Source organism: Balaenoptera borealis (genome assembly GCF_965194805.1).
Source record: "Balaenoptera borealis genome assembly, chromosome: 2".
NCBI lineage: Eukaryota > Metazoa > Chordata > Mammalia > Artiodactyla > Balaenopteridae > Balaenoptera > Balaenoptera borealis.
In genome coordinates this window covers 52,299,975-52,324,473 of record NC_138867.1, presented here as the reverse complement: position 1 = coordinate 52,324,473, position 24,499 = coordinate 52,299,975, and the positions used below count along the sequence as shown (strand labels likewise).

Sequence of the window (24,499 nt, the reverse complement as noted above, 5' to 3'; positions counted from 1 at the left end):
GGCAGAGACTCTGGAATAACTATCAGCTGTGATGTTGGTTAAACAAAGTACTTAACTTCTCTCAGCCTCAGTTTCCTTGTCTCTAAGATAAAATAGTGTGTGGAAAGCACTTGGCAGTGCCTGATATGTAATAAGCAGTAATAAATGTTAGTGATTTTTGTTATTACTGAGAGGAAAAGAATTTTCCTTATTCAGAGGTTTGAAATATAATGTACTTTTGTCATAGCTATTGACTGATTTTCCTTCAAAACGATGAGTTCCAGTTAGCACTGAAACTTTCCCAAATGTTGGAAAATCCTTGATAACTCTTTAACTTTTAAGTACAAAATGAAAGTATCAGTTTGAGGCTAAGGGTGCAAGGAGATACAGTAGTTATCTTTAAAGGCAAAGCAGAAAATTTGAGAGCTATTTGACACTGTCCCTGGCTGTGACAAGTTAGCTAACAACCAAATGATGGTGAAAGAGAAATAAAATGATGCCTGATGTCTGGTCACTTCAGTTCAGTTAAAAACCGTAGCTCAGTGATTATGCTGTGTTCAAGATCCCAGTGAAGTATGAAATGCTGCTGCCTTGGGAGGAAAGCATTATTGCTAAAATACAGATCACAGTTGAAAACTGTCAAGTGGCTTGGGTCAAGGGGTAGTGAAGAGGTGAATCGATGTAGAGAATAGCCATATAGACAGCTAAAATTATAATTATGACTTGGTTCTTGGAAATACATTTACCAGTAACATTTCCAGATGGATGGAAATATATTCCTGAGAAAAAGTCTCAAAGGAAGTAGATTTAGCTCTGGGAAGAGAAAGAAGATGAAAGGGTGATTTTGAATCTGGAAGTTGCAATGTGGTAGATGTAACTTCTAGAGTGTCAGAGGTGAACTGACAAAAGGGATTGACCTTAGATGGAAACTTGAGAGCCAGCAGGGCAGAGAGATTAAGAGTATAGCCTCTAGACATGCTTCTTGGGCCTCAAGTATTGTTCCACTGCTTATTAGATGTGTGACCTTGGTCAGTTACTTAATGCTTCAGTTTTCTCTTCTTTAAAATGGGTATAAAAATATTACCTACCTCATAAAGATGTTGAAAGTAGAAAAATAATTCATGTAAAACACTTAGTGCTTGGTGTGTGGTATTTACTCTGTGTTAGTTATTATTATTGTTATTAGAAACAAACAGGACTGTAGTTCCTGATTGTTTTGGCTATTTATTTGTGCAGAGGTGGTGGCTAGGCCAGATGTTTCAAATCATTCAAACTGAGTCTGATTTCTAGGAAACCAGCTTCTCTGGAAATGGAGCAGAGCAAGAGAAGCTCATGGGGGACAGTGGCTGTGTTAGAGGGCCTGGGCATGGAGTCTCAGACCTTGTTCTAGATACGACTGAGTGTATTTTGCTGTCTTGGGCACCAACCCCCTGGCAGGGAGAAGTAGATTGATCTGAGGGGCAGAGCCTAAAATGAAGATGTGTGGACAATCAAAAATCATGCCTTTGATTTGAAAACTACTTTGGACTTCTGACAGAGAGAGAGAGAGAGAGACAGCGAGAGAGAGAGAGAGAGAGAGAGAGAGATCTTGCGGATTCCAAATAGAAATTATATTACTTTGGTGTGCCTTCCTATTTTAGCAACTGTTCACTGTGGCAAGACCAGAATCTTATTCAGCACATAGAGAACAGCCATCTTACTGTCCTTACCACAATTAGAAAGTTGAAGAGTTTTGTTTGCTTACATGCATATTTCTTTTTTAGACAACTAAGAAAAGATAAATAATTTGTGAAGTTGTTTGGACACTTAGTTTGTATCTCTTAGACCTGAGGGGTCAAGGAAGGCCTCCAGAAAGAAGTGATGCTCCAGCTGAAAACTAAAGGCTGAGTAAGCCAGCCAGGGGAGAAGATGAGGCAGAACCTGGCAAGCAGGGGAAAGAGGAAAGTATTCTTGACCACAAACATCCTATGCCCATACTATCCCCCACATATTACCATCATTTGTTTCTTGTTGCTTTTTTCCCAGAGACACTGCCTCCTTAGTCAGTCTCCCTCGGAACGCTTGCAGCCCTCTAACTTTTGAAAAATGAACACCACTAATTGCCCAGGATGTCTCCAAGGACGCCAAAAGCCTGGATGGAGGGCGCCTTCTCCTGTGCTCCCAAAGCTCCCTGCTCTGAGATGTACAATGACATTGATTGCACTGTGTTGCAAAGGTCGTCTCACTCCCATCACTAAGCACTGAACCACTCGATGGCAAGAACAACATCTTACTCACCTGTGTGTGCTCAACACCTGGTGTGGTCCCCAGTACTTAATGTGTGCTTCATAAATGTTTGATGAGAAAACACATCTCTGGGAATTACAGTTATGTGATCATTTCTGCATGCTCACCAGGAATGGAGACAACTCCCTTGAGTCACTCTCCTGCTTAAACTTCAATAGCCCTCCCACTGCCTTCAGGATAAAAGATCTTTAGCTTCATCCCCTAGCTTCTTTCACAAAAGCACCATGTTCATCACACTGTACTCAACACCATTTCCAGAATGTACCTTGTTCTTATCAATGAACACGCATTTCTTTTATCGTTCCCTTGCTCACATAGATGACTCATCCTTCAAAGTTCAGCATACATTTACGTGAAGCCCTCCATTTTTCCTTTCTCTATGGCTTCCTTCCTTTCTCCAAATCTCTCCTCTACCAACTAATTTCTTCCTCTTTTTCTGGTAAAGCTTTCTGACTATCATTACTACAGAATTTTCATACTGAATGATTTTTCTTTATGTTTCTCTCCCTTACAAGGCCAAGAACACGTAGAAGGCAGAGAACGTGATTTATTCATCTTTGCAGCATAGCAGAGCCTGACATATTGCAGTAGGCACATACCAAGTTCCAACTAACTTCCTCTTGGCTTCTCCTGTGAGTTTAGCTTCCAGAGGGCAGTGAGAAGAAGTCTGTGCAAGCTTCAACTCACTTAGGCTGACAGTCTCTCACCTTGCTCTTTACCCTGATTCCTCCATGACCTTGGGACACTGGAAGGGGTAAAGGGTGGGGCTTCCTTAACCTTCAGGCATGTGGAGCTTAGAAGAGTGGAATTTAACACCATAGACTAACGTTGCATCATGGGAGACTGGAACCCTCAGATAACTGTTTCATCCTACCATCCTTTAAAGGACAATTCCAGAAAACAGTCCCAGCAGAACTGAGTTTCCATTGCCCACAGTGATGTCCTCCGTAATATGCCATTACATTCATTGGCTTTCCTTTTCCTTTCCCTCTCTTTCCATTTTCTCACTTCTGTTCCTTGGTATCACCTCCCAAAGACATTACTTGCACCTAATTCTTTGTCTCAGATAGCTTAAAAGGGAATACATGTAATGTTTAAAAATATTTTTGGAATGAAAGAATAAATGATGGATAAATGAGGCAATGAACGAAAAAATAAATAGTTATGTATTTGGCATGCTATGGTTTATTACACTTTGTATTCTGTTACTTTTTGCTGACTCCAACGGAGAGAACGGGTGCTGGAAACCTACGATCTATCTTGTGGCTTTGCTAGAGGAGCCGGGCTGCTGGTTGCTCCCCCTGTTTTCTCTGCCTCACATAGAGGCTGGTGTGTGTTTCTAAGTGAACTTCCTGAGGCTCACATTTCCTAAACTTGAAGCAGTTTCTTTCTGATAGGGATGTGAGAATTGAAGCCCCAGGATATGACCAAATTAGCCTTCGGCCAACAATAGCAGACCAAAGTTAGTATATTTTTCACAGCTTGATTAGCAGAGTTTGCATTTAAGAAGGGCAGGATTATTACATCTGACTTCCAGAAGAGCAGCTGGGACATTATCTTCCAGCCTGCTCACCACAGAGAATCTCCTCCAGTTGACAGCACGTTTCTTTTCTCCAACCCAGATCCGGCGTCCCCACCTGAGTACTTTTCTAACGCTGGCGCCCTCACTCCCCAGCTGTCTCCATTTGCTGCCTGAGCTTTTCTCTCTACTGTCCTCTTACTTCAGCTGGCATGACTCTGCTGTGGTCTTTAAAATTTGCCTGCAAACTTAGATTTTCTTAATTCTCTTTCCCTTCAATAGTGGTCAAAGGGCCCTTGAGTTTTTGTGAGAGTCAGGAAGGAATATTTATACTGCAGTAAAATGGGGTAGCTTTTTGTAAACTCCTATTTCCCATTGGCCTGTGGTCTGCTGGCCTCAGAATCATTTAGGGGGCTTGTTAAACATACAGATCCCTAGGACCAACCCCAGAACTACTCCATCAGAATCAGCAGTGTTTGGGGGCTTGGGTGGAGGGGGTGTCTGCATTTTTAGCAAGCTCTTCAAGTGATTTTTATACACACTCAGGTTCGAGAGTCACTTTAATTTGTTCCCTTCTAAAATCTTTTTATAATATTTTCTCCTCTTCTCTCAATGAGAAGATGAAAAGGACTCACTGAAATATCTATTCCTGTACAGATTTTGAGCAAAGCCAGAACCAAAGCAGATTTTCTATGCAGCTTTTCTCATTAAATACAAGGTCAAGGAGGTAATTGCTCACTTACCTTCCATGGTAGGTGACCACAAAGACTTCGGAGTTTGTGGCACATTCTGTTGTAGCTGGTCAGTTATTTTTTCCTCTCTCGCAAGAGAAACCCATCTGACCCAAGTAGCAAGGGTGAAACTCCACACTCTATTTAGAGCCCACTTTAAGTAGGAGGGAGGGTTAACCTAGCTCAGCAATTCCTAACCTCGTTAACTCACGAGAATCACCTGGAGAGCTTAAAAAGCGTCAACGCCTGGGCCCTTCTCTCTAGAAATTCTGATTCAATTGGTTTGGGGTGGTACTTTTCTATTTTAAAAGCTACCTAGGTGCACTTCAAGCTAGAGAACTACTATGTAGTTACTAAGGGCTTGGGATTGAGTGTTGTTTGCACTGGAGGTAGGAGTTCCTTTGGTACAAAAGATGGGAATGAATATGCCAGGTTGAGGGAACTGTAAGCAATGATGTGGAGGCATGGGCGTATGGAGAGGTCTAGAAGGCAAGCAGACTCAAATTTAATCAGGTTTCATCACCAGAAAACAATGTACGTGGAGATATCTGTATCTATCAACTACTCAGGTTCTGATGAAATGCCTTCACTAAGATGAAACTTTAGGTTTTAGTTTTCATGAAATGACATTTAGAAATATTCCTAAACTTATGCAAGATGGCAAGGAATATATAATTTGCTAAACTACTTGGTAATGAACCTTGCAATACATTTCTTCCTTTGGAGTGTCAAGAAAAAGTCTATTATCTCCTAATGCAAGTTCATGTTTCCTGTAACGAGACAAAGAAAATTACATGGTCCAAGATGTTCTACTTTAGACTTCAGCTACTAGTTTTAATACTCAGTGTTAATTTTAGGTAATTTGAATTTTAGTTCATTCTAGTGCTCACACTAGGCTCCAGATAAAATTTTCTCTCTCCACTCTTTGTATTATTTTCAACATTTCTTTTTAATATGTATTTTGATTATCCTATTTAATATGTATTTTAACATAGTAATGTATCTAATTCCTTTTGGAAATAGACAAATATAACTTTTATATCCATCCACTTTTCATCCTTACATCCATACCAAGGCTCCTGCCCACTCTCTGACCTCATTCTCCCCTCATTTTCCCTTTTGCGCACTCTATTCTTTTAGCTACCCAGCACACCATGCTCAATCTCCTTTGCTTTTCTTCTACTTGGATTTTCTCTTCAACTAGAATAGTGCTTCCCAATGCTCTTCATATCATGCAACATACAGAAAATGGTAACATTTTTACAACACACTGGAGTAAAGAGAGGAGACTATTGACCACTACAGATGACTGGTCAGGACCTTTGCTGCCCCAGGCTCTGCCCTGCTGGCCCAAAGGCTGAGATGATCAATACATTATTGCAATACACCACCAATGAGATCTTTGAATGGCTGTCCTCTTTGTATTATTTGAGTCTCAACTTAAATGTCAATTCTTCAGAGCAGCTCACCTCACCAACCCCACAAGCATAGACCACTTCAGTCATTCCCCCATCCTTACTCAATTTTATCTTCCTCATAACATTACCAGCTCCTGCAATTATCTTATTTGTTTGTTTCTTCACCTGTTTATAGTTTGTTTCTACTAGTTTCAGTATAAAGTGACTGAGTGCAAGAATATTTGTAGGTCCTATTAATTGTTATGTACAAAAAGCCTAGAAAAAAATGGTAAGTACTCAATAAACATAGCAGGTTGTTGGGAAAAGTGTGACTAGGCCTGGATATTCTCTATTCCTGGATGAGGCTTCACTTAGTGTGGCCAGGGAACATGCTTCACTCATGCTTAACATGAGTTAAGGCAAAGACAAAGACTCTATCTTTCTAGTTTTATATTCTCAGTGGGTGGTGTACTGCCTGGCTCATAGCAGACATACAATATGTGCTTGTTGTGTGAATGAATGAAGAGATGAAGGAAGGAAGATAGAGGTAATTGAACACAAAATTCAATTTCTTTGGTCTGTTCCAAGTTTTGGAAATCTTCAACAGGAGCCGGTAGCAGTTAAGGTTGAAACCTGGATAATAATGTTAGGGGTCTTTTAACTGATGCAGTCAGGCTAATATGAGGCATCCATTGTGTGATCTACGGCAAATAACTATGAAGACCCTCAGTTTCCTTTTCTGCAAATCGGTTAAGTGGGTTTGGTGAGTTCTGCAGTCCCTTACCATTTTGAAATCTGCTATATAAATCGACAGAGAGTCAGAAAGGGGATGTTGAGGAAGTAATCAGGCAGTTAATCCAGATAGTAGCCAGGATCCTCCAAGGGAGACCAGAGGCTGCTTTCTAAAAACATGATGGATGACTAAGAATGATCCAGGCAGCCCTCAAGTCATATTTTCAGGGCAGGGTTGGGCTTTCTACCTAGGATACTTGTGTTGTCCTCTTTCTCTGCTCACCTACCGCTGAGCAGTACCTTCTCATCAGTTGGTGAACTTGAATAAATGAGCAACAACTGTTGCTAAGGTCAGGTAGCTGCAGGCAGGAAGTATTTCTCCTGGGTAGAAAATTCTATTTTCTCACTGTATTCAAGTGTTTTAGAAACAAACAAGCAAAAGGCCTTTCTAGGCCTCCATTTGTTTTTTTGAAAAATTGAACAGGCTGAGGCTGTGAAGATTAAATAAAACATTGTATGGAAAGGGCTAGTATAGAGTTAGGCGTATAGTAAACACTCAATCAAGTTGGCTACCACTGTTATTATATTATGCAAGCCATGAGCTAGAAGCCAAAATATTTAATCCCAGATACTGGCACTTGATTCCACTTCTTTCTACTGAAGATGGAGCAGTTGGCTATGAAGTCCAGAGGAAGAGATCCAGAACTGCACATGATGATACTCATCTTCTTCAATTAAAATGCCTCTGTATATTAATAAGCCCAGCTGTGTTTCCCAATTTGGAAAAGCTGCAAAATCCAAAAATAAACCAAAACAAAGAGATACTTAGTCTGGAGGCAAATTTCAATTTTAGGTTTCTTACAGAAAAAGATTGGTATTATTGTGTTTGACATTAAAATTATATCAACACTACATTTAGTAACAGTCAGATACTACGGCACACTCATCTTCTCATCTACATCTCTCTAACAGAAGTAGATATTTTGAATATTTATGTCTTTAGAGAATCATTGTTTTGTTTGTTTTTGTTTTGTTTCCCATTAAGTGATGGGTCTGTGATAAATGCCTTCTCATTCACAATAAAAATTATAGAAAGATGTGCTGGTTGGCTCATGCTTTAAAAATGCTATTTATTTTTAGTTTTCAAAGTAGAATTGGAAACTAAGAATATAATAATTTTAGAAGATAGATATCATTCACTTTAAAAATAAACACTGCTAACAATGAGCTCTAAACAACTTTTCAAAATGTTATTTCTTGGATAATTTCAAGTAAGAAGTTACATTTGATAAAATGTTAACAGCAATTTTTGACTAATTTTAGTTTAGTTTAAAGAAGTTCTTTTCCACAGAATTTTAAAGTAATTGACTATAAACTCAAACACTGTGATTTAGTATAATTTCCCCATACTTATTTTACATTAAATAATTTATGTATGTTTATCTGTTAAAATACAAAATATAAAACATAAAAATTCTAGTTACTATTTATGCATAGGAATTTACACTTCTTTTCTTTTTGGAAGACAGGTATATTTCACATAAATGGAAAAGATGAATAAAGCCCAAGATAGAAAATATTTTGGAAAATTAATTAAAATTTTCATTTTACTAACATTGATTGAACACATAAGATATAAGGAACTCTGATAAGTTCTTTAGTTGCATTTTCTTATTTAATCCAAATGCAACCTAATAAAGTAGAAATATTTCTATCTTCTTTTGGTAAATCTTGCAGACTCTGTATTCAAAAAATTTTCCCACTGCAAAATACTAAAGGATGATAGATAAGTTAAAACTAACAGGCAGAGCTGACCTCTCAAGAAATTAAGGAGAATCTTCAGTATTCCAAAATGACAGGAACAAAAGCCAGAGTAATAATCTAGCACTGAAGTTATAGATATCTTAGAGACATTTGCTGATCAATGGTACCTAAATCCTGAAGTTTTAATGTCTCTTCAATGAAACAGAACAACTCCTAAGGCATATAAAAGATGGTGTGGTGGTGGGGGAGGAGGGGTGGGAATGGAGACAGCTACAGAAAGCTAGAATACTCAAAGAGCTTCAGTAAACACAATGTGTCTGCCTGGCTTGAATCCTACACAGGGATAAATGCTCCTCTGATAATACCTAGTCATAAATGATGCCCTCACATAGGATAATAAGTCTACTGTTGTATATAACAGAAGGAAACACAAATATTCCTGGGATAATGTCCATTGAACCAAGATTCTCAGGATTCCCATAAACAGAGATTGGTCAAATATAAACTCACAATATGAAATCACCAATCACAATAGTAACCAAGCTAGCATGAGTGAGACTCAGCAAGAAAGAATTAGACAACTGGGGTTACAGATATTGGAGTAATCAGAGACAGAATATAAAGCAAATGTGCTTAAAATGCTAACAGAAATAATAAAATTACAAACGAGCAAGAAAAAAAGGTCTACTAAAATAACTAGCTACATTAGAAAAATAAAACAAAACTCATGAAAGTAAAATATATAGTTGAAATTGAAGACAAAGGATTTAACCAATTCTTCGGTATATTAGACAAAACTGAAGAGAGAATTTATAGACTAGAAGATAGATATGAAGAAATTAACCACAATATAACACAGGAGGAAAAATAGAAAATATGACAGAGAAATTAAGAGGCATGGAAGACAGGAGAAATTCTTTTAGTATATTTAGAATTTCAGAAGGAGAGAATAGAATGAATGAGAGAAAGGCAGTATTTGTTAAATTAATGGTGAATGAATGAATTAGAATTTTCCATAAATAATGGAAATTATGAATCCTTAATTTCAGGAAGCAAAATAAATCTCAGGAAAACTGAAATAAAATCTGCTTCTAGACAAACTGAGGTAAAATTGCAGAACACAGTAAAAACTAAAAACCCGGGATCTTAAAGGCAGCCCTAGAGAAAAGGAAGATTATACATAATGACAAACAGAAGTTTTCTCATCAATAGCAACAATGCAAGGCAAAAAATATTAAAATATCCTCCACTTCTGAGAAGCATAAAAGCATCAACCTAGAATTATGTATGTAGTTAAATGACGGTGAAATAAAAACATGTCAGTCAATAAAATACTAGGAGAGCTTACCACTAATAGGACTTCATAAAAGGAATTTCTAAAGAGTATTTTTAAAGCTAAAGGAAAATAATCCCAGAAGAAATATCTGAGATGCAAGAAGGAATGATGATCCTAACACAACACTGTAAAGCAGTTATACTCCCATAAAGATGTTAAAAAAAAAGGAATGATGATCAAATAAATTTAGTAACCACATGAGCAAACATAAGCAAATATTGACTGTATAACAATAATCATGTCTAATTAAGAAATCTTGATAAAACTAATTACTTCACAACTGTACCTTGGATAGGGATGATCTGAATTAAAGGGTTTAAAGGTACTTATATGTGCTTAGAGGTAGTGAAAATCATAAATAATACTTTAAGTTGTTTATTCATGTTAAAATATTAAGGAAGGTCATGACTAGAATACAGAACTTTCTACAATAGAGGAAGAAAATTAATTTTGAAACTCAGTCAGCAGAATAGAAGGAATGGGTATAAGAGAAGCATAGATGAGACAGGATGTATATGAAAACATAAAATAGTCATAGTAAAATTAAGACTAAACTCACCTACTAAAACACTAAGATTTTCAGAATTGGAAAGAAAAGAACTATAATATTTTTACAAGGACTCACTTAAAACTTTGAAGACACAGAAGAGATGAAAATTAATATATGGAATGAGATATACTAGGCAAATACAGAAAAGAACTTGTATAGACAAAATAGACTTTAAGGCAACAAAAAGTAGTAGGGATAAGGAAGGTAATTAAGTCAGCAGGAATATATACTAATTGTAATTATGTATGTACCTATGATTATGTCCTGAAAGTATACAAAGCAAATATTGATGGAACTACAATCAGAAGTTGACAAATCTCCTGTCTTTGTGAGAGGTTACTCTATCCTATCCTATTTCCTTACTAATTTTTGTCTGCTTGATCTATCAACTTCTGATAAGGGTTGAAGTTGACAGATTAAGCAGACAAAAATTAGTAAGGATATAGAAGCTTTGAACAGCACAATTAACAAGCCTGATCAAAAAGATATGAGTAGAACTATGCATATCATGACGAGATGACATGTCTTGCAAAATTTCTGATAATTGATCATGTACTAGGCAATAAAATCAATCTAAAATTTTAAAAGAATTGATGTATTTTACTTCACATTCTTTGACAACAATGAAATTAAGCTACAAACCAATAACAAAAGATTACTAAGAACATCTTCACTTAATTGGCATTTAGAAGAGTGCTTCCAAATTACACAATTTGGAAATCATTATGGAAAGTATAAAATAGAATTGAGTAAAATAAATAAACACTGTTTTGACTGATTAAGAATAAAAGGGAAAAGACTCACACAAGTAATTAATAAGGATCAAAACAAGAGATTCACTGTAGATACAGGAAAGATAATTTAAACAACTTAGTAAAAATGGAAAACTTTTAAAAGAAAACTATAACTTAACATTGATTCTAGAAGTATTAATTCTGAATTATTATATAGCCACTAAATAAATGATATCAAGAATTAAAAACATACCTATCAAGAAAAACCAAGTCCAAATGTCTTACAGATAAGTTTTACCAAATAGTCAAAAAACAGATAATTGAGGTCTTATAAAAGCTATCCCAGAGAATAGTAAAATGAGGGAATACGCCACACTTCATTTTTATAAGGTTGGTATAAATTTTGGTACTGATGTCAGAGTAGGACAGTATAAGAAAGGAAACTTATAGACAAATCTCACTCAAGTATTTAGATGCAAAACCTAAAACAAAGTATTAGTAACACAGTATTAGTAATTTAATTCTAAAACCAAGTATAAGAAAGGAATAGAATAGGAAATATAACTTCTTTAAGCTGACTAAGCATCCCTTTCAGAAATATACTATGTGGCGCAGCATTAGAAGTATTCTCTCTAATACATGAATGAGATGAGTATACCCTCTATTCCTGCATCTCTGACATATTAAACTGCAGTTCTAGCCAGTTCATTAGGAAACAAAAAGGTAATTAAGGGCAAAAAGCTTAGAAAGAAAGTTTTGTTGTAGTATTTGCAGATAATTTAGTTGTCAACATAGAAAAGCAAAGAAAATCTACCGATTATTAAAATTAATCAAGTACACAGAAGTAAAACCAATCAAATAACTTAATCACATTCTTATATACCTACAAAAATTGAAAATATAATTTAAAAATATACCATTCACATTAGCTACCATGTATAAAAGCACAACTACAATAACAACAAAATAAGGTACCTAGGGTAAAAAAATCTACCACAAGCTGTTCATGCCATTAATGGAGAAAATTAAAAACTTTATCGATAGGAAAGGAAGAACTAAATAAATGAAAAGTTACATCATATTCCTGGATAAAAAGATCCAATAACATAAAGATGTCTGTTCTTTAGGAGCTATCACATAATTTCAATACAATTCCAATAAAATTCCACAATTTTAAGTATACATACGGGGGTGGGATGGAAAAGTTGATTCAAAATTAATATGTAACAGTAAAAGGCTAAGTACTGGCAAGAAACTTCTAAGAAAGAATAAAGTAAAGAGGATGATCTAGCACATATCAAATTTATTGTAAAAATTAAGACACTGTATTTTTGGAACAGAAATAGACAAACAGATCAATGGAAGAGAATAGAGAACCCAAAAGTAAACTCACCAGTATATGAAAACAAGATGTATGACAGAAGAGACTGTATATCAGGGGGAGAAAGGATGGACTATTAAATGAATAGTACTAGGTAATTTTTTTATTCTTATGGTAAAAATTAACCTGCATTCCTACCTCACACAATACACTCAAAAGCCAAATTTAGGGTGAATTCACCAACTAAATATGAAATTCAAAAAAATGTTGGCTGGTATCTTTATAACCTCAAAGTAGACAAAGATTTCTTACACAAGACAGAAAATCACAGAACAAAGAAATATTTATTTACATTAAACTGAAAAATGTAAATTCATCAAAAGACACTTTTAAAAAGTGAGCCAAAGATTTAAAGAAAATATTTCCAATAATACAAATGATAAAAGATGAATACCCCTAATAGATAATGGATTTTAAAAATTAGTAAGTTCAAAAAAATCCCGAAGAACCCAGTTTAAAAGTAAGCAAATATAAGAATAAATAACTCACAGTGAAGAAACTTGAAACAACACTCAACCTTGATGAAGCAATGGGAACTTACACATTTTTAGTGATTGTGTTAGTTTCCTCAGGACACCATAACAAAGTACCACAACCTGGGTGGCTTAAAGCAACAGAAATGTATTGTCTCAGAATTCTGGAAGCTAAACATCTGAAATGAAATTGTTGGCCCAATACAAACTTTCTGACAGCTCTGGGGGAGATTCCATTGTTTGTCTAAGCTTCTGGTGATTGTCAACAGTCCTTGGCATTACTTGGATTATGGCAGCATAACTCCAATTTCTGTCTCTGTCTTCAGATGGTGTTCTTCCCCTGTGTGTCTGTCCAAATTTCCTTCAATTTATATGAACATTAGTCATTTGATCTGGGCCCACCCTAATCCTTTATGACGTCCTTTTAACTTAATTACATCTGCAAAGATCTTATTTCCAAATAAGGTCACAGTCATAGACACTGAGTCCTTTATCCTTTTGTAGGATACAAAAGGATGAATTGTAGGTGACACAATTCAACCTACAAAAGTGGTTATGAGATTTTACACAACCAGTTTGGAGAAGAATTAGGCTATATCTACTGAAGTTGAATCTGGGCATATCAAAGGATCCAATAATTCCACTTCTGGAGGCTTAGATCCTTGCTACTCTAAGTATGGTCTATGAATCAGCAACATCAGTGTCACCTGGGAACTTGGCAGACACGCAGAGTCTTAGGCTTCACTCCATACCTACAGTGTCAAAATCTGCATTTTAAACAAGATCCCCATATACTTTGTTTGAAAAGCACTACACTGTAATCCAGTTTACTCTAAATTACATGGATTTAAAAAAAAAGCGATATACACATTAATGCTCACAGCAGTATTATTTATAAAAGCAAATGTTTGGAAAAGACTTAAACGTTCACTAATCGGAGAATGGATAAATAATTTGTGGCTTTATTCATAAAATTTAAATCTACACTGTAGTGAAAATAAATGAACTAGAGGTGCTTGTACCAATGCAGATGTATTTCACAAAGATAATGTCGTGCAAAAAAAGGAAGTTGCAGAAGAATACATAGAGAATGATACCATTTCTATATTGCTTAATGACATGTACATATGGTGTAAAAGTATAAAGTCATTCATGGGAATAATAAACACTAAATTCAAGAGTAAAGAGAATTTTATGGAATTATACTCTTCTTTTTCATAAATTTTTCTTAAGTATATAGGTATTTATCATTTATACTATATCATTCTTTATATTTTTGGTAACTCATATAATGTAAAAAATGGAAAAAATTAAGAAAAAATTCAAGGCTAGTAAATGGCAGCATAGGTGTTTGAATCCAGAACTGTGGCCCTGAGCCACTACTCCCAACTAACAAATTACTGTTTCAACAGGACAGATGGCACAGTTATAGACTCATATTTTGTAACCACAATTGTTGTTTTTATATAAGTAGCATGTTTTAAAACAAGATTAAAATAATATATTGGGTATTGGTTTTAGCTTTATAACAAAAAAGTTTATTTGTCAAAACAAAGTAAAATGTGGCTATTTACCCCCAATTATTGTTAGATTAAATGCAGTAATTAAATCTTGTTTCAAATAATTATTAAACTGAATTTAATTTCCAACTATCCTTAGACTAACAGGAAATACTGAGCTAATATTCAAACACTTTTCTCATCTGAACTATGCTCTTATCCTTTCAGAAGTGAGCCATGAAAATATTGTCAGAAAGAGAGCAGTATAGAGGAAGTGTGCTCAGGAAAGCACATTTATTAACACCTGTCACTCTAATCTGATGACTTCCTACAACAAAAATACTGCCTTTGGGGTTTTGCTGTACTTTAAACATTTTATTGGGGTCTATGAATTTCAATTATTGATTTATATTTTTGAACAAACCGTTGAGCTCCCAGAGAAGAGCAGACTCCTTTTCCTCAGTGATTATTGAACATTTGTTGACATATTCATCACCACGCCCAATAACTTTCTTTTTTTTTCCTCACTGCATGGCTTTCAGGATTTTAGTGCACCCACCAGGGATTGAACCCGGGCCCTTGGCAGTGAAAGAGCAGAGTCCTAACCACTGGACCACCAGGGAATTCCCAATAACTTCTGATTTAAGTCAAGAAGTTCCAGAATGCAGAGGCTACATCTTTCTTCACTTGTCTCATACTCAGAATTTTCTAAAGAATTGGAAGCTTACCAAATAATTTAAAGAATAGGGAGAATGTCACATCTGAAACTGAGTAGGGGACAGACCCTGCCATGTCCCCTGCCTCTTGTTTGTAGAAATGCTTTAGTGTCTTAGGCCTTCCCAAGTTCCAGTGACCAGATTTAATCACAGAAGTGAGAAAATGCAGAAACAAAGGAAAACAGTCAAGCAAGATAAAAGAATAATCGTTTAGCCATAAAACAAACTCAAGGACATTTAGCTCCTCTGTAAGGGCTATAGATAATATCCTGGGCCATATCTTTGAGTTGTTTTGCAGACACTAAAATCCCCACCAGATGGGGGCCGTTAACTACTGACCACCAGCACATAGACCCCAGACCGGTTAGAACCAGAAGGTTGATGATCTTGACTCCAGAAATACCATCTGGTTACCTCACCATCAACCAATCAGAAGAATGTCTACCAACTGATCAGGCACCCTGCAACCCTCTCCTTCATACTGTCTTTAAAAACCCTTCCCTGAAAGCCATGGGGGAGTTCAGGTCTTTTGAGCAGGAGGTGCTGGGTCTCCTTGCTCAGCCCCACGTTGGGCACCTTGCAATAAATGCTCTATTTTCCTTCACCACAACCTGGTATCAGTAGATTGTATTTGCTTCATGTAGGGGGGTAGCAGACCCAAGTTTAGTTTGGTAACACAACCATGTGCAAATTGTTTTCAAAATAAATCCTCACCTGAAAGGGCCTTAATTTTTTTTTCAAGCACTTGCTCTTTCACTAAGCCTACCTAATTCTCTTTCTCTGAACTTCTCAACAATTATCAGTGGAGAGAGAATTAATATTATTACTTTGCATCACTATTACTACTATTATGGCTTGACCTTTACTGAGTGTTTTTTATTTTATGGGCCAGCAAAGTGTATTAAATCACTTAATCTTCACAAGTCTATTTTACACCCATTTTACTATTGAGGAAACAAGAGGATTAATTAATTTGCCCAAGGTCACACACCTAGTGAATATGTGTTACTGTTTGTTTTTTTTTCACTCTCTACATGCTGTGTTTTCAACATGTGTGTTAAATGAACCAAATCAACCTTACAGTTCCAGGAGCAGAGACTGAGGCATCTATCATTTGTGTTTTGCCACTGAAAACTTAGTGTGGTTCTGGGTCTCGGAGAAGTCTCTGTCATGTAGAAATAGCAGCTAAGTAACGATACCATCTGAGGAAGGTGTAGGGTGAGAATTAGATACACAAAAAAAACTGTACTCAGTTTTAAAGGAGAATTTTTTCTCTTGCATTTTGGTTGCATTTCTTATTAAGGACCAGTTAATTCTTGCTGATAATCAGAAGACCACACTTCCTAAATTATCTAAGCAACAATTTCTCCTTGAAGTAGTTTTTTTTCCCTAACAAATTCCAGTAGAAAATTCACAGTTCTGGAAAATCTACAATTGCCTTGTTGCTTTAGTATTTGAAGAATGGGGTGAATAAAATTCAGAATATTTTTAATTAAAAAAATAATCTATCCTAGTTTTAATTACTTAAAAATACAAAACCTTTTTAAAATAGGAGTTTTAAAAAATTACTTCTGTAATCTCTTAAGCAAAATTTCAATTCTTTATTATGTAGGTTATTTCCTCATTAATACAAAAATCAGCCATAATTTGGGATTATGGATGAACATATTAATTATTGAGAAGACCCAACCATTACTGAGCTTTCAACAATGATAAGACAGTCAGGTGCACAGCAAAACTTCAGCCTAACATCTTTTTAATCTTATGTCCCTGGTCAAAGAACTACATTGAAATGCTTGGCTTGTATCAAATTTCCTGTAAAGATGTTAGAAATCTTTATCTCCCATAACCTATTTTAGAGAAATTTCATATGATGGATGATGAATCATACTCCAGATCCATAACTGACAAGTTTATACTGGCATCTAGTAAATTCAAACAAGAAATAAAAGCAGAATGACTGGAAGCTTTGTTTTCAAATGATGTCATCAGTAATATTCGCTTTAAGGTTAGTTTTTCTTTAGGATAATATCATAGGCCTTGAAGAACAAGAGCTTAACTCTTTATCCAGGATCTTCAGTTTGCACAATTTTCTTCTGGCATATCCGGGATTCTGTATCGTTAAGGGTTAAACATAGAAGAACTGGCAAAGTGTGAACATGAAGAAATGTAACATCATTGTGCTTTTAATATATATCACAATATTATTAGTTTAATAAAAAGTTTTACATAATTATCTATTCACTTGAAGGTTGTAGAACCATAGGGCTGCATATCCTTTTATACTTCTATTCATAAGAGTGCCTATACATTCTTATTGAAATGAAATGTTTGAAATATTATGTACATTATTTCTAAGAAAAACATGAGCTACTTTAGAGTTTTTTTCAACTTGAATAAAAAAAAGCAGTGTCGTAGAATATTAAAGCAGAATAGCAAATGCCAGATCTTATAAATATTAACACTAGATTTACAGCATTTTAGCTTTCTAAAAAAGGAAAAATAAACTTGTCAGTTATTAAACAATTTGGGTTTAATAATAATGAATGCACAGTTGCTGACTGACATACTTACTGACTTACACTATGTTTATATGTGCTAAATTTGACAAAATTCGTATTCAAGTTTGTACTTGACATGTAAATATTTTTTAAAATTCAAATTTCTTTTATTTTACCCTTTGTTTATGTTATCACCTATATTTCCAAAGTTTTATCTTTGGAGAATCCAGATTTTAATTATTTTCCTATTAAAATTTTTGGAACTGCTACTATATTTTAACAGTTACTTAGTTCTGTATTTGTGAGGAGATTTTAAAAGGGAGAATGAGTACCTTCACAAATTTTTAAAAGATTTCTTCAGAGTCTGTAGCCAGTATCGACATGTATACTTATCTCTTTCTTTTCAATGCCATGAATCATTATAAATGTCAGGTTCATTGTTGTGGCATGTTGAAATGATTGAGTGGGAACTGTGCCCAGCACTGTGTTGTAAAACAATTGATCTCCAAACACATTGTTCTACAGCGTGCATCGGCCCAACTAGATTTTCTTTGATGCTTTCGTGACTGCTCTTTTGTTTGGTCTTGGAGAATTTAGAGCTCAAATTTGAACACAATATTAAGACTATCTGCAGTGAATCTGTGCCTGTTATCTAGAGTCATCTACTTTTGGGACTGCATTCTGTATTTCTCCTTTACTTCAGTCATGTAATCAGAATGTATAAGTGACGTTTGTTATATGCTATTCTAGTGGATTAGAAATCCCATTCTTTATCTAGGTGCAAGTGGGATTAAATTTGGTTTTCTTGGTAAAGGAAACAGCTTAGAACCAACCCATAGCAGTCTCTTTATCTTCTATTTTAAGTCATCCCCATTTGGAAAATCCAATATTGTTTTTACCCCCGTTGGTGAATGTGTGCAAATGTATGAGTTCCAAAGCACAGCCTTTGTTAGCACAAAAGCAACACAAGTGAAGGTGTTTGCCTAGGTCTATTAAAATTGTATTTCTAGATAGAACTTGTGAATGACAAATGCTGCAGGCTTTCAAAAAAGAGCTAGAAAATATAGGCTTGATATAGAGGATAAAGAGCAAAAGATGACACTAAAAGAAATTTTTGAAGAAAAGAGGAGAAAAAATAGAAAACTCGAAGTTACTTTTCTTTTAGTAACCGTCGTTTTCTTTCTTGAAGTTGTGGGATTTCCTCAATACCTGCTTATTTTCTGCAAGACAAGGGTTTATAGATGGCGCTCTAAAGCATTTGCCGGAAGGTGGCGACATAGCCCTCATTGCCTAGAGCTGTCCCAGGTGCTGAACCCAGTTTCGGAGCCCATGAGAAACTCTGCAGCCAGCGACCAGGGATTCCACCAAGTTCTCCCTAGAGGCCTGCAAACTCTGGTTAGAAAAGCAAAAGGCCATAAAAATGCCCGACCTCATTTATAACACAAAGACCAAAAAATTCCTTTCCCTAAATTTACTTGCTGCGAAGCTGTGGGAAATGGCAATGTTCACTGAAATTAAAAACGCAATAGAGATGAAAAGGCAGGGGTGTGTGTGTGTGTGTGTGTGTGTGTGTGTGTGTGTGTGTGTGTGTGTAGAGTACATACCGAATTGATTTTTTTCTTCACTTTGAGATGCAGCTGTTTACCGGTCCTTTGACCGGTTCTTTATAATTACTTTCTCCCTCAATTCCTCAAGGTTAAAAAAAGGCAGAGGCAATATCCTCCCCAAAGGAGACAGGCTGGACTGTGCGATGATAAACGGGGGTGATTTTTAAAAAGCTAAGACACATTCCCTTTTCTTTCCATGAATTAGTAATAATTTACAGACTGACCCAGGACTGTCCACCTCCCCATTCAGGCTCCGCGTGTCTCCTTTTCTCATTTCCTATTGCCGCTCTGTGATGCTGACTCTACTTAAGAATTTGACAGAAATATGAAGCAATTTACGTGGTTAGATTTTTTTCCCTCGAGTTTGGCCGGGTGGGAGGCGGAGTTATTTGTTGCAATGTTGGTCTGACCGGCGGATCGGGTGTGTGTAAGCTAGTTCTGAGTCTCGGTCGACAAAAAGGGACGTGAACGCAAAGAGGCTGAGCTAGAGGGAGAGGAGGGCGGGGAACCAGGGGAAAGAGGCACTCGGGGTTGGGGAAGTGTTGGGAGGGGAGGGTTAGCGTAGGAGGGAGGGAGACTGGCTGTCGGAGCAACACCGGGGAGATAAAGGGAAGTGAGAAGGGAGAGGGACACTGAAAGGGAAAACTAGTGGGAGAAAGGGAAAGAGAGAGGAGGCTTAAGAGAAAGAGAAGAGAGTAGAGGAGAGAGTGGGAGAGAGGGAGGGAGAGAAGCAAGGAGAGGAGGGTTACAGAGTGACTGTGGAGGACGGTGTTTCTCTATTCCACATACTTCTAAGATTGGAGATTCTTTGCTGGTGGGGAGACTCCGGGTCTGGCAGCCAGTTAGGCAGCGGCAAAATAAAATGGACAGCGAGAGACAAACGTTCCAGCCACCTTTCCGCCGCCCAGAGATCCCGGAGCTGTTCTCCAGCCAATTCGTTTCCCAGCTGGAGTCTCTGAGCGCGCTGGACTACGAGAGCCCAGAGAGCGCCTAGAAGCTAGCTGCTCCTCGGAGATGCCTTCGCCTGAGCAGTAAGAACTTCCTGCTTGAGTCCCTGCATCCCCTCCCCCGTTGAAACTCCCCAGGAAAGAGGGGCGGAAGACCCCAGGGGGAGGGGCGAGGGGGATCCTGGCGCAGCTGTTTCTCCCCTCCCCCTCCCCTGCCGGGCGCGCAGGCATGGATGTGCTCAGCCCCTTACAGGGCAACAACACCACGTCGTCCCAGGGTCCCTTCGGGACACGCGCCAACGCTACTGGCATCTCCGACGTGACCTTCAGCTACCAAGTGATCACCTCTCTGCTGCTGGGCACGCTCATCTTCTGCGCGGTGCTGGGCAATGCGTGCGTGGTGGCCGCCATCGCCTTGGAGCGCTCCCTGCAGAACGTGGCGAACTATCTTATAGGCTCGCTGGCCGTCACAGACCTCATGGTGTCGGTGCTGGTGCTGCCCATGGCCGCGTTGTACCAGGTGCTCAACAAGTGGACTCTGGGACAGGTCACCTGTGACCTGTTCATCGCCCTCGACGTGCTGTGCTGCACTTCGTCCATCCTGCACCTGTGCGCTATCGCGCTGGACAGGTACTGGGCCATCACAGACCCCATCGACTACGTGAACAAGAGGACGCCCCGGCGCGCAGCTGCACTCATCTCGCTCACCTGGCTCATTGGCTTCCTCATCTCCATCCCGCCCATGCTGGGCTGGCGCACCCCGGAAGACCGCTCGGACCCCGACGCGTGCACCATCAGCAAGGACCACGGCTACACTATTTACTCCACCTTCGGCGCTTTCTACATCCCGCTACTGCTCATGCTGGTTCTCTACGGGCGCATCTTCCGAGCCGCGCGATTCCGCATCCGCAAGACAGTCAAGAAGGAGGAGAAGAAGGTAGCCAACAACCGCCTTGGGGCGTCGCCAGCCCCGCAGCCCAGAAAGAGCGTAAATGGTGAGCCGGGTAGCAAAGACTGGAGGCAGGGCATGGAGAACAAGGCAACAGGGGCTCCGTGCGCCAATGGAGCCGTGAGGCTGGGGGAAGAAGGCGCCGCCCTGGAGGTGATCGAAGTGCACCGGGTGGGCAACTCCAAAGAGCACCTGCCGCTGCCCAGCGAGGCCGGTGCTGCCCCCTGCGTCCCCGCCCCCTTCGAGAAGAAAAATGAGCGCAACGCCGAGGCCAAGCGTAAGATGGCCCTGGCCCGCGAGAGGAAGACGGTGAAGACGCTGGGCATCATCATGGGCACCTTCATCCTCTGCTGGTTGCCCTTCTTCATCGTGGCCCTGGTCCTGCCCTTCTGCGAAAGCAGCTGCCACATGCCCACCCTGTTGGGCGCCATAATCAACTGGCTGGGCTACTCCAACTCTCTGCTCAACCCTGTCATTTACGCCTACTTCAACAAGGACTTCCAAAACGCATTTAAGAAGATCATCAAGTGCAAGTTCTGCCGCCGATGATGATGGAGGCGCGTAGGCCTACCCCACCCAGCCTGCCTCCCCTAGCCCTCTGGAATCAAAACCTTTGCTACTTTTCCTCTAACATTCACAGCTGCTCCGCGCGCTGCTTCCAGACCCCCTCCCCCTCCCCCTCCCCCAGCCCTCTATTCCCAGCGGGGAAGGAGGGAGCCCCGTGCAAAGAGGCTACAGCCGCGGGGCAAGAGAGTCTGGGAAACTTCTAGAGTCTGTGAGAGGCGACCTTGGCTCAAACTTTGGTCTGGGAATCAGTTTTGATTCCAGCAATTGCCTCCTCCCTCTTCTGCCCCCAAATCTTCGCGGCGGAAGTTTAAGCCTTAGCCGTTCAAGGCAAAAAGTCCACACAGAAGAAGAAAGTGTACACCCAGCCGCCGCTCCCACTAAAGGCTCCCACCTGATCGCCTCACTGCTACTACTTGAACTTAAGGTTCAGGACTTTGCTTCATTCCCCAGCAACCCCATCCCCGCCCCGCCTTCTTGCCCTAGAAACGTTCACTGTTTTGGCGGTCTCATCCCTTATTTCCTTTTCCATCTTCCCTTTATGCCCTCGCCAGTCTCTACGCACTAAATTGCTAGTCGGGAAGTCTGGGAGGGTCTGCTTTTCCCGGTGCCTAAGGTGTCCCCGGGAATCTCCGCCTCCTGGTGCAGACTCCCAGAGTAACTCTCCCGGGAACAGCCCCATGCTTTGTTTTCTTGGATTCAAAACAAGTGTCTGGAAGTTGTCTCTTAGAGTGGACCTGTAAGTACAAGGCTGGGCCAGTGGGGCAGAGCGAGGCAGAACGAATTTATCCTTGCCTGCCTTGGTGTCAGCACTCACCAAAGAAACTGACAATCATTGGGAAGGGAGAGCGGACTTCTGTTTTTACAGGTTGCTGGCGAGTCTGAACTGGCTGGCATCGCCACTTACCTACTGTGGGAGGCGCCCGGCGACCAAGCTGCGCGCGCTGGGGCGGGGAGCGGGGGTGGGGTGGGTGCCACGTGCCGGGAATCTCCGAGCCTTCCCCCCTTCTCTGAGGTCTGGCGTGCGCTCCGCGCGCATTTAAAACTAATCCCGACTGGAGCCATCCCTCCGCCTACGCCCCAGGACCAGCTGAAGAGAGGGTAAACAACAGTTAAGGTTTGCGGAAGCCGGCGCTTCTAGGTCCAGCCAAGCTCTAGAGACCAGAAAAACCAGCAAGTCCCACGGGGTGGCGTTTTCCAGGTGGGCCCGAGCTCTAGCTGGCACTCCCCCTTGGAAACTGAAAGAGCAAGTTTATCCAAAAGAAGCAGATTCTTTTCCTCCTAATTCCACCCCTCGCCCTTTTCGGATAGGGAGATAGGTCTGTTTAGCGCATCCTAACACGACACAGGATTTGTTCTGCAGGACGTCCAGGACACTTAGTTAACCACGACTTTGGTTTCCAAAAGGGAAATTTGGGCTTTCAATAGAATGGGCCCCCGATAGGTTTAGTACTGTGACCTCACAGGCGCTTACCTTAAATAATGAGGCCCTAAAGAACTAGCTAGGCGTGCTCTCTCTGCGGAGTCCCAGAGACTCTTGTACATTTGCTCCTTGGCCTGACTGTCCTGCGACACAGGTTTGCCGGGAAACCGGCCTCTTGCCATTTGAATATGTGAAGCACTCCAAGCTTTCTCCCCCTTAAAAGTATTCTTTCAGCCTTGCCACTCCTGCTGAAAAACTGGTTATCTTTACTGCCCCCAGAAGGGAAGTTTTTCGGTGCTCCATTTGAATGTAAATTTCCATCCGTGTGACCGGGGTCAAGAGGTTTGTTACAGTTAGATTCGTTTTCCAATAATTGCCCAACATTATTGATTCTTACTCCCCGCTCCCTTCATGTGTACCTTTTGAATGATTGCTTGGGCTGTTTTGAGAACCATGTTGCAAAAGTTGCCAATGAAAAAAGTTCACTTGTGTTAAAATTAAGGTGAAAAGACAGCTCTATCACTTGTAGCCATTTTATCGTTTGCCAAACTTAACAAAGCTCCATTTGGTATCTTTTTCTCAGACCTAAACTGAGAGTAAGCATCGTATCCCGTTAATATAGAGAAAGTATAAGAACTATGGGAACTTAGTGGATGGTTTGTCTATGCATATGTAATGCTTAAAAGGGACTATGGTGGATAAAATGAGGGAGACTTCTCCAGTCCATCAGTTATTTATTCGAAAATTCATTTTCTTTTTTGCTCACAATTTAAGTAGAGCTATATGAAAAAACAAACTTTGCTGTATGTCTCTCTAAATTTTAAGAACAAATTCTACATATAAAATAATTCAAGTCTGAAATTTGCTCATCCAAATTATTCCTTGGGCAGCATTTGAAGTCTTGAGACTTCTATTTATTTGTGTCTTTTACAGAACTATGGCAATGGCTTTTGGGCATTTGTTCTTCCTGCTTTGGAGGATTTACACAAGAATGGGGAAGGAGCATCCAACTGGAGTATATAATTGCCAAAGCAATAGAGAAATTTGAGGAATAAGTGCAAAAGAGCTGCACAGCACTAAAGAACCCCTGATGCTTTTTTTTTCCTTTTAACCTATTGCATTAAGTATATATGCATTAAAATTGACCTTTACTCTTCCCTGTGACAATAAAGGACTTTAATAATTGTCATGCTACAATAAACTGATATCAGTAACACATGCATCTTTATTTTAATCAGAATCACTGTCTACTTGTATTTATTTGTATAATTTTAAAGCTGAAGTTAAAAAATACAGTTATCAGGAGAAGATCCTGCTATACCCATCAGGGATCTGTCACTTAGAGAAATAAATTTAGTTTTAGTACAGAAACTCATCATAGATGAGTGAGTTCTTTTTTAAAACTTCCTGT

The 24,499-nt window shown here is 39.1% G+C and overlaps 1 protein-coding gene across 1 annotated transcript; it reads left to right on the top strand.

The window, feature by feature from the left end:
• Positions 1 to 219: 219 nt before the first annotated feature.
• HTR1A (5-hydroxytryptamine receptor 1A) lies at positions 220 to 22,576 on the top strand. Its single transcript, XM_082383191.1, has one exon. It carries the CDS (start codon positions 20,382 to 20,384, stop codon positions 21,648 to 21,650), a length of 1,269 nt encoding a protein of 422 aa, XP_082239317.1. The 5' UTR covers positions 220 to 20,381; the 3' UTR covers positions 21,651 to 22,576.
• The last annotated feature ends 1,923 nt before the right edge of the window (positions 22,577 to 24,499 follow it).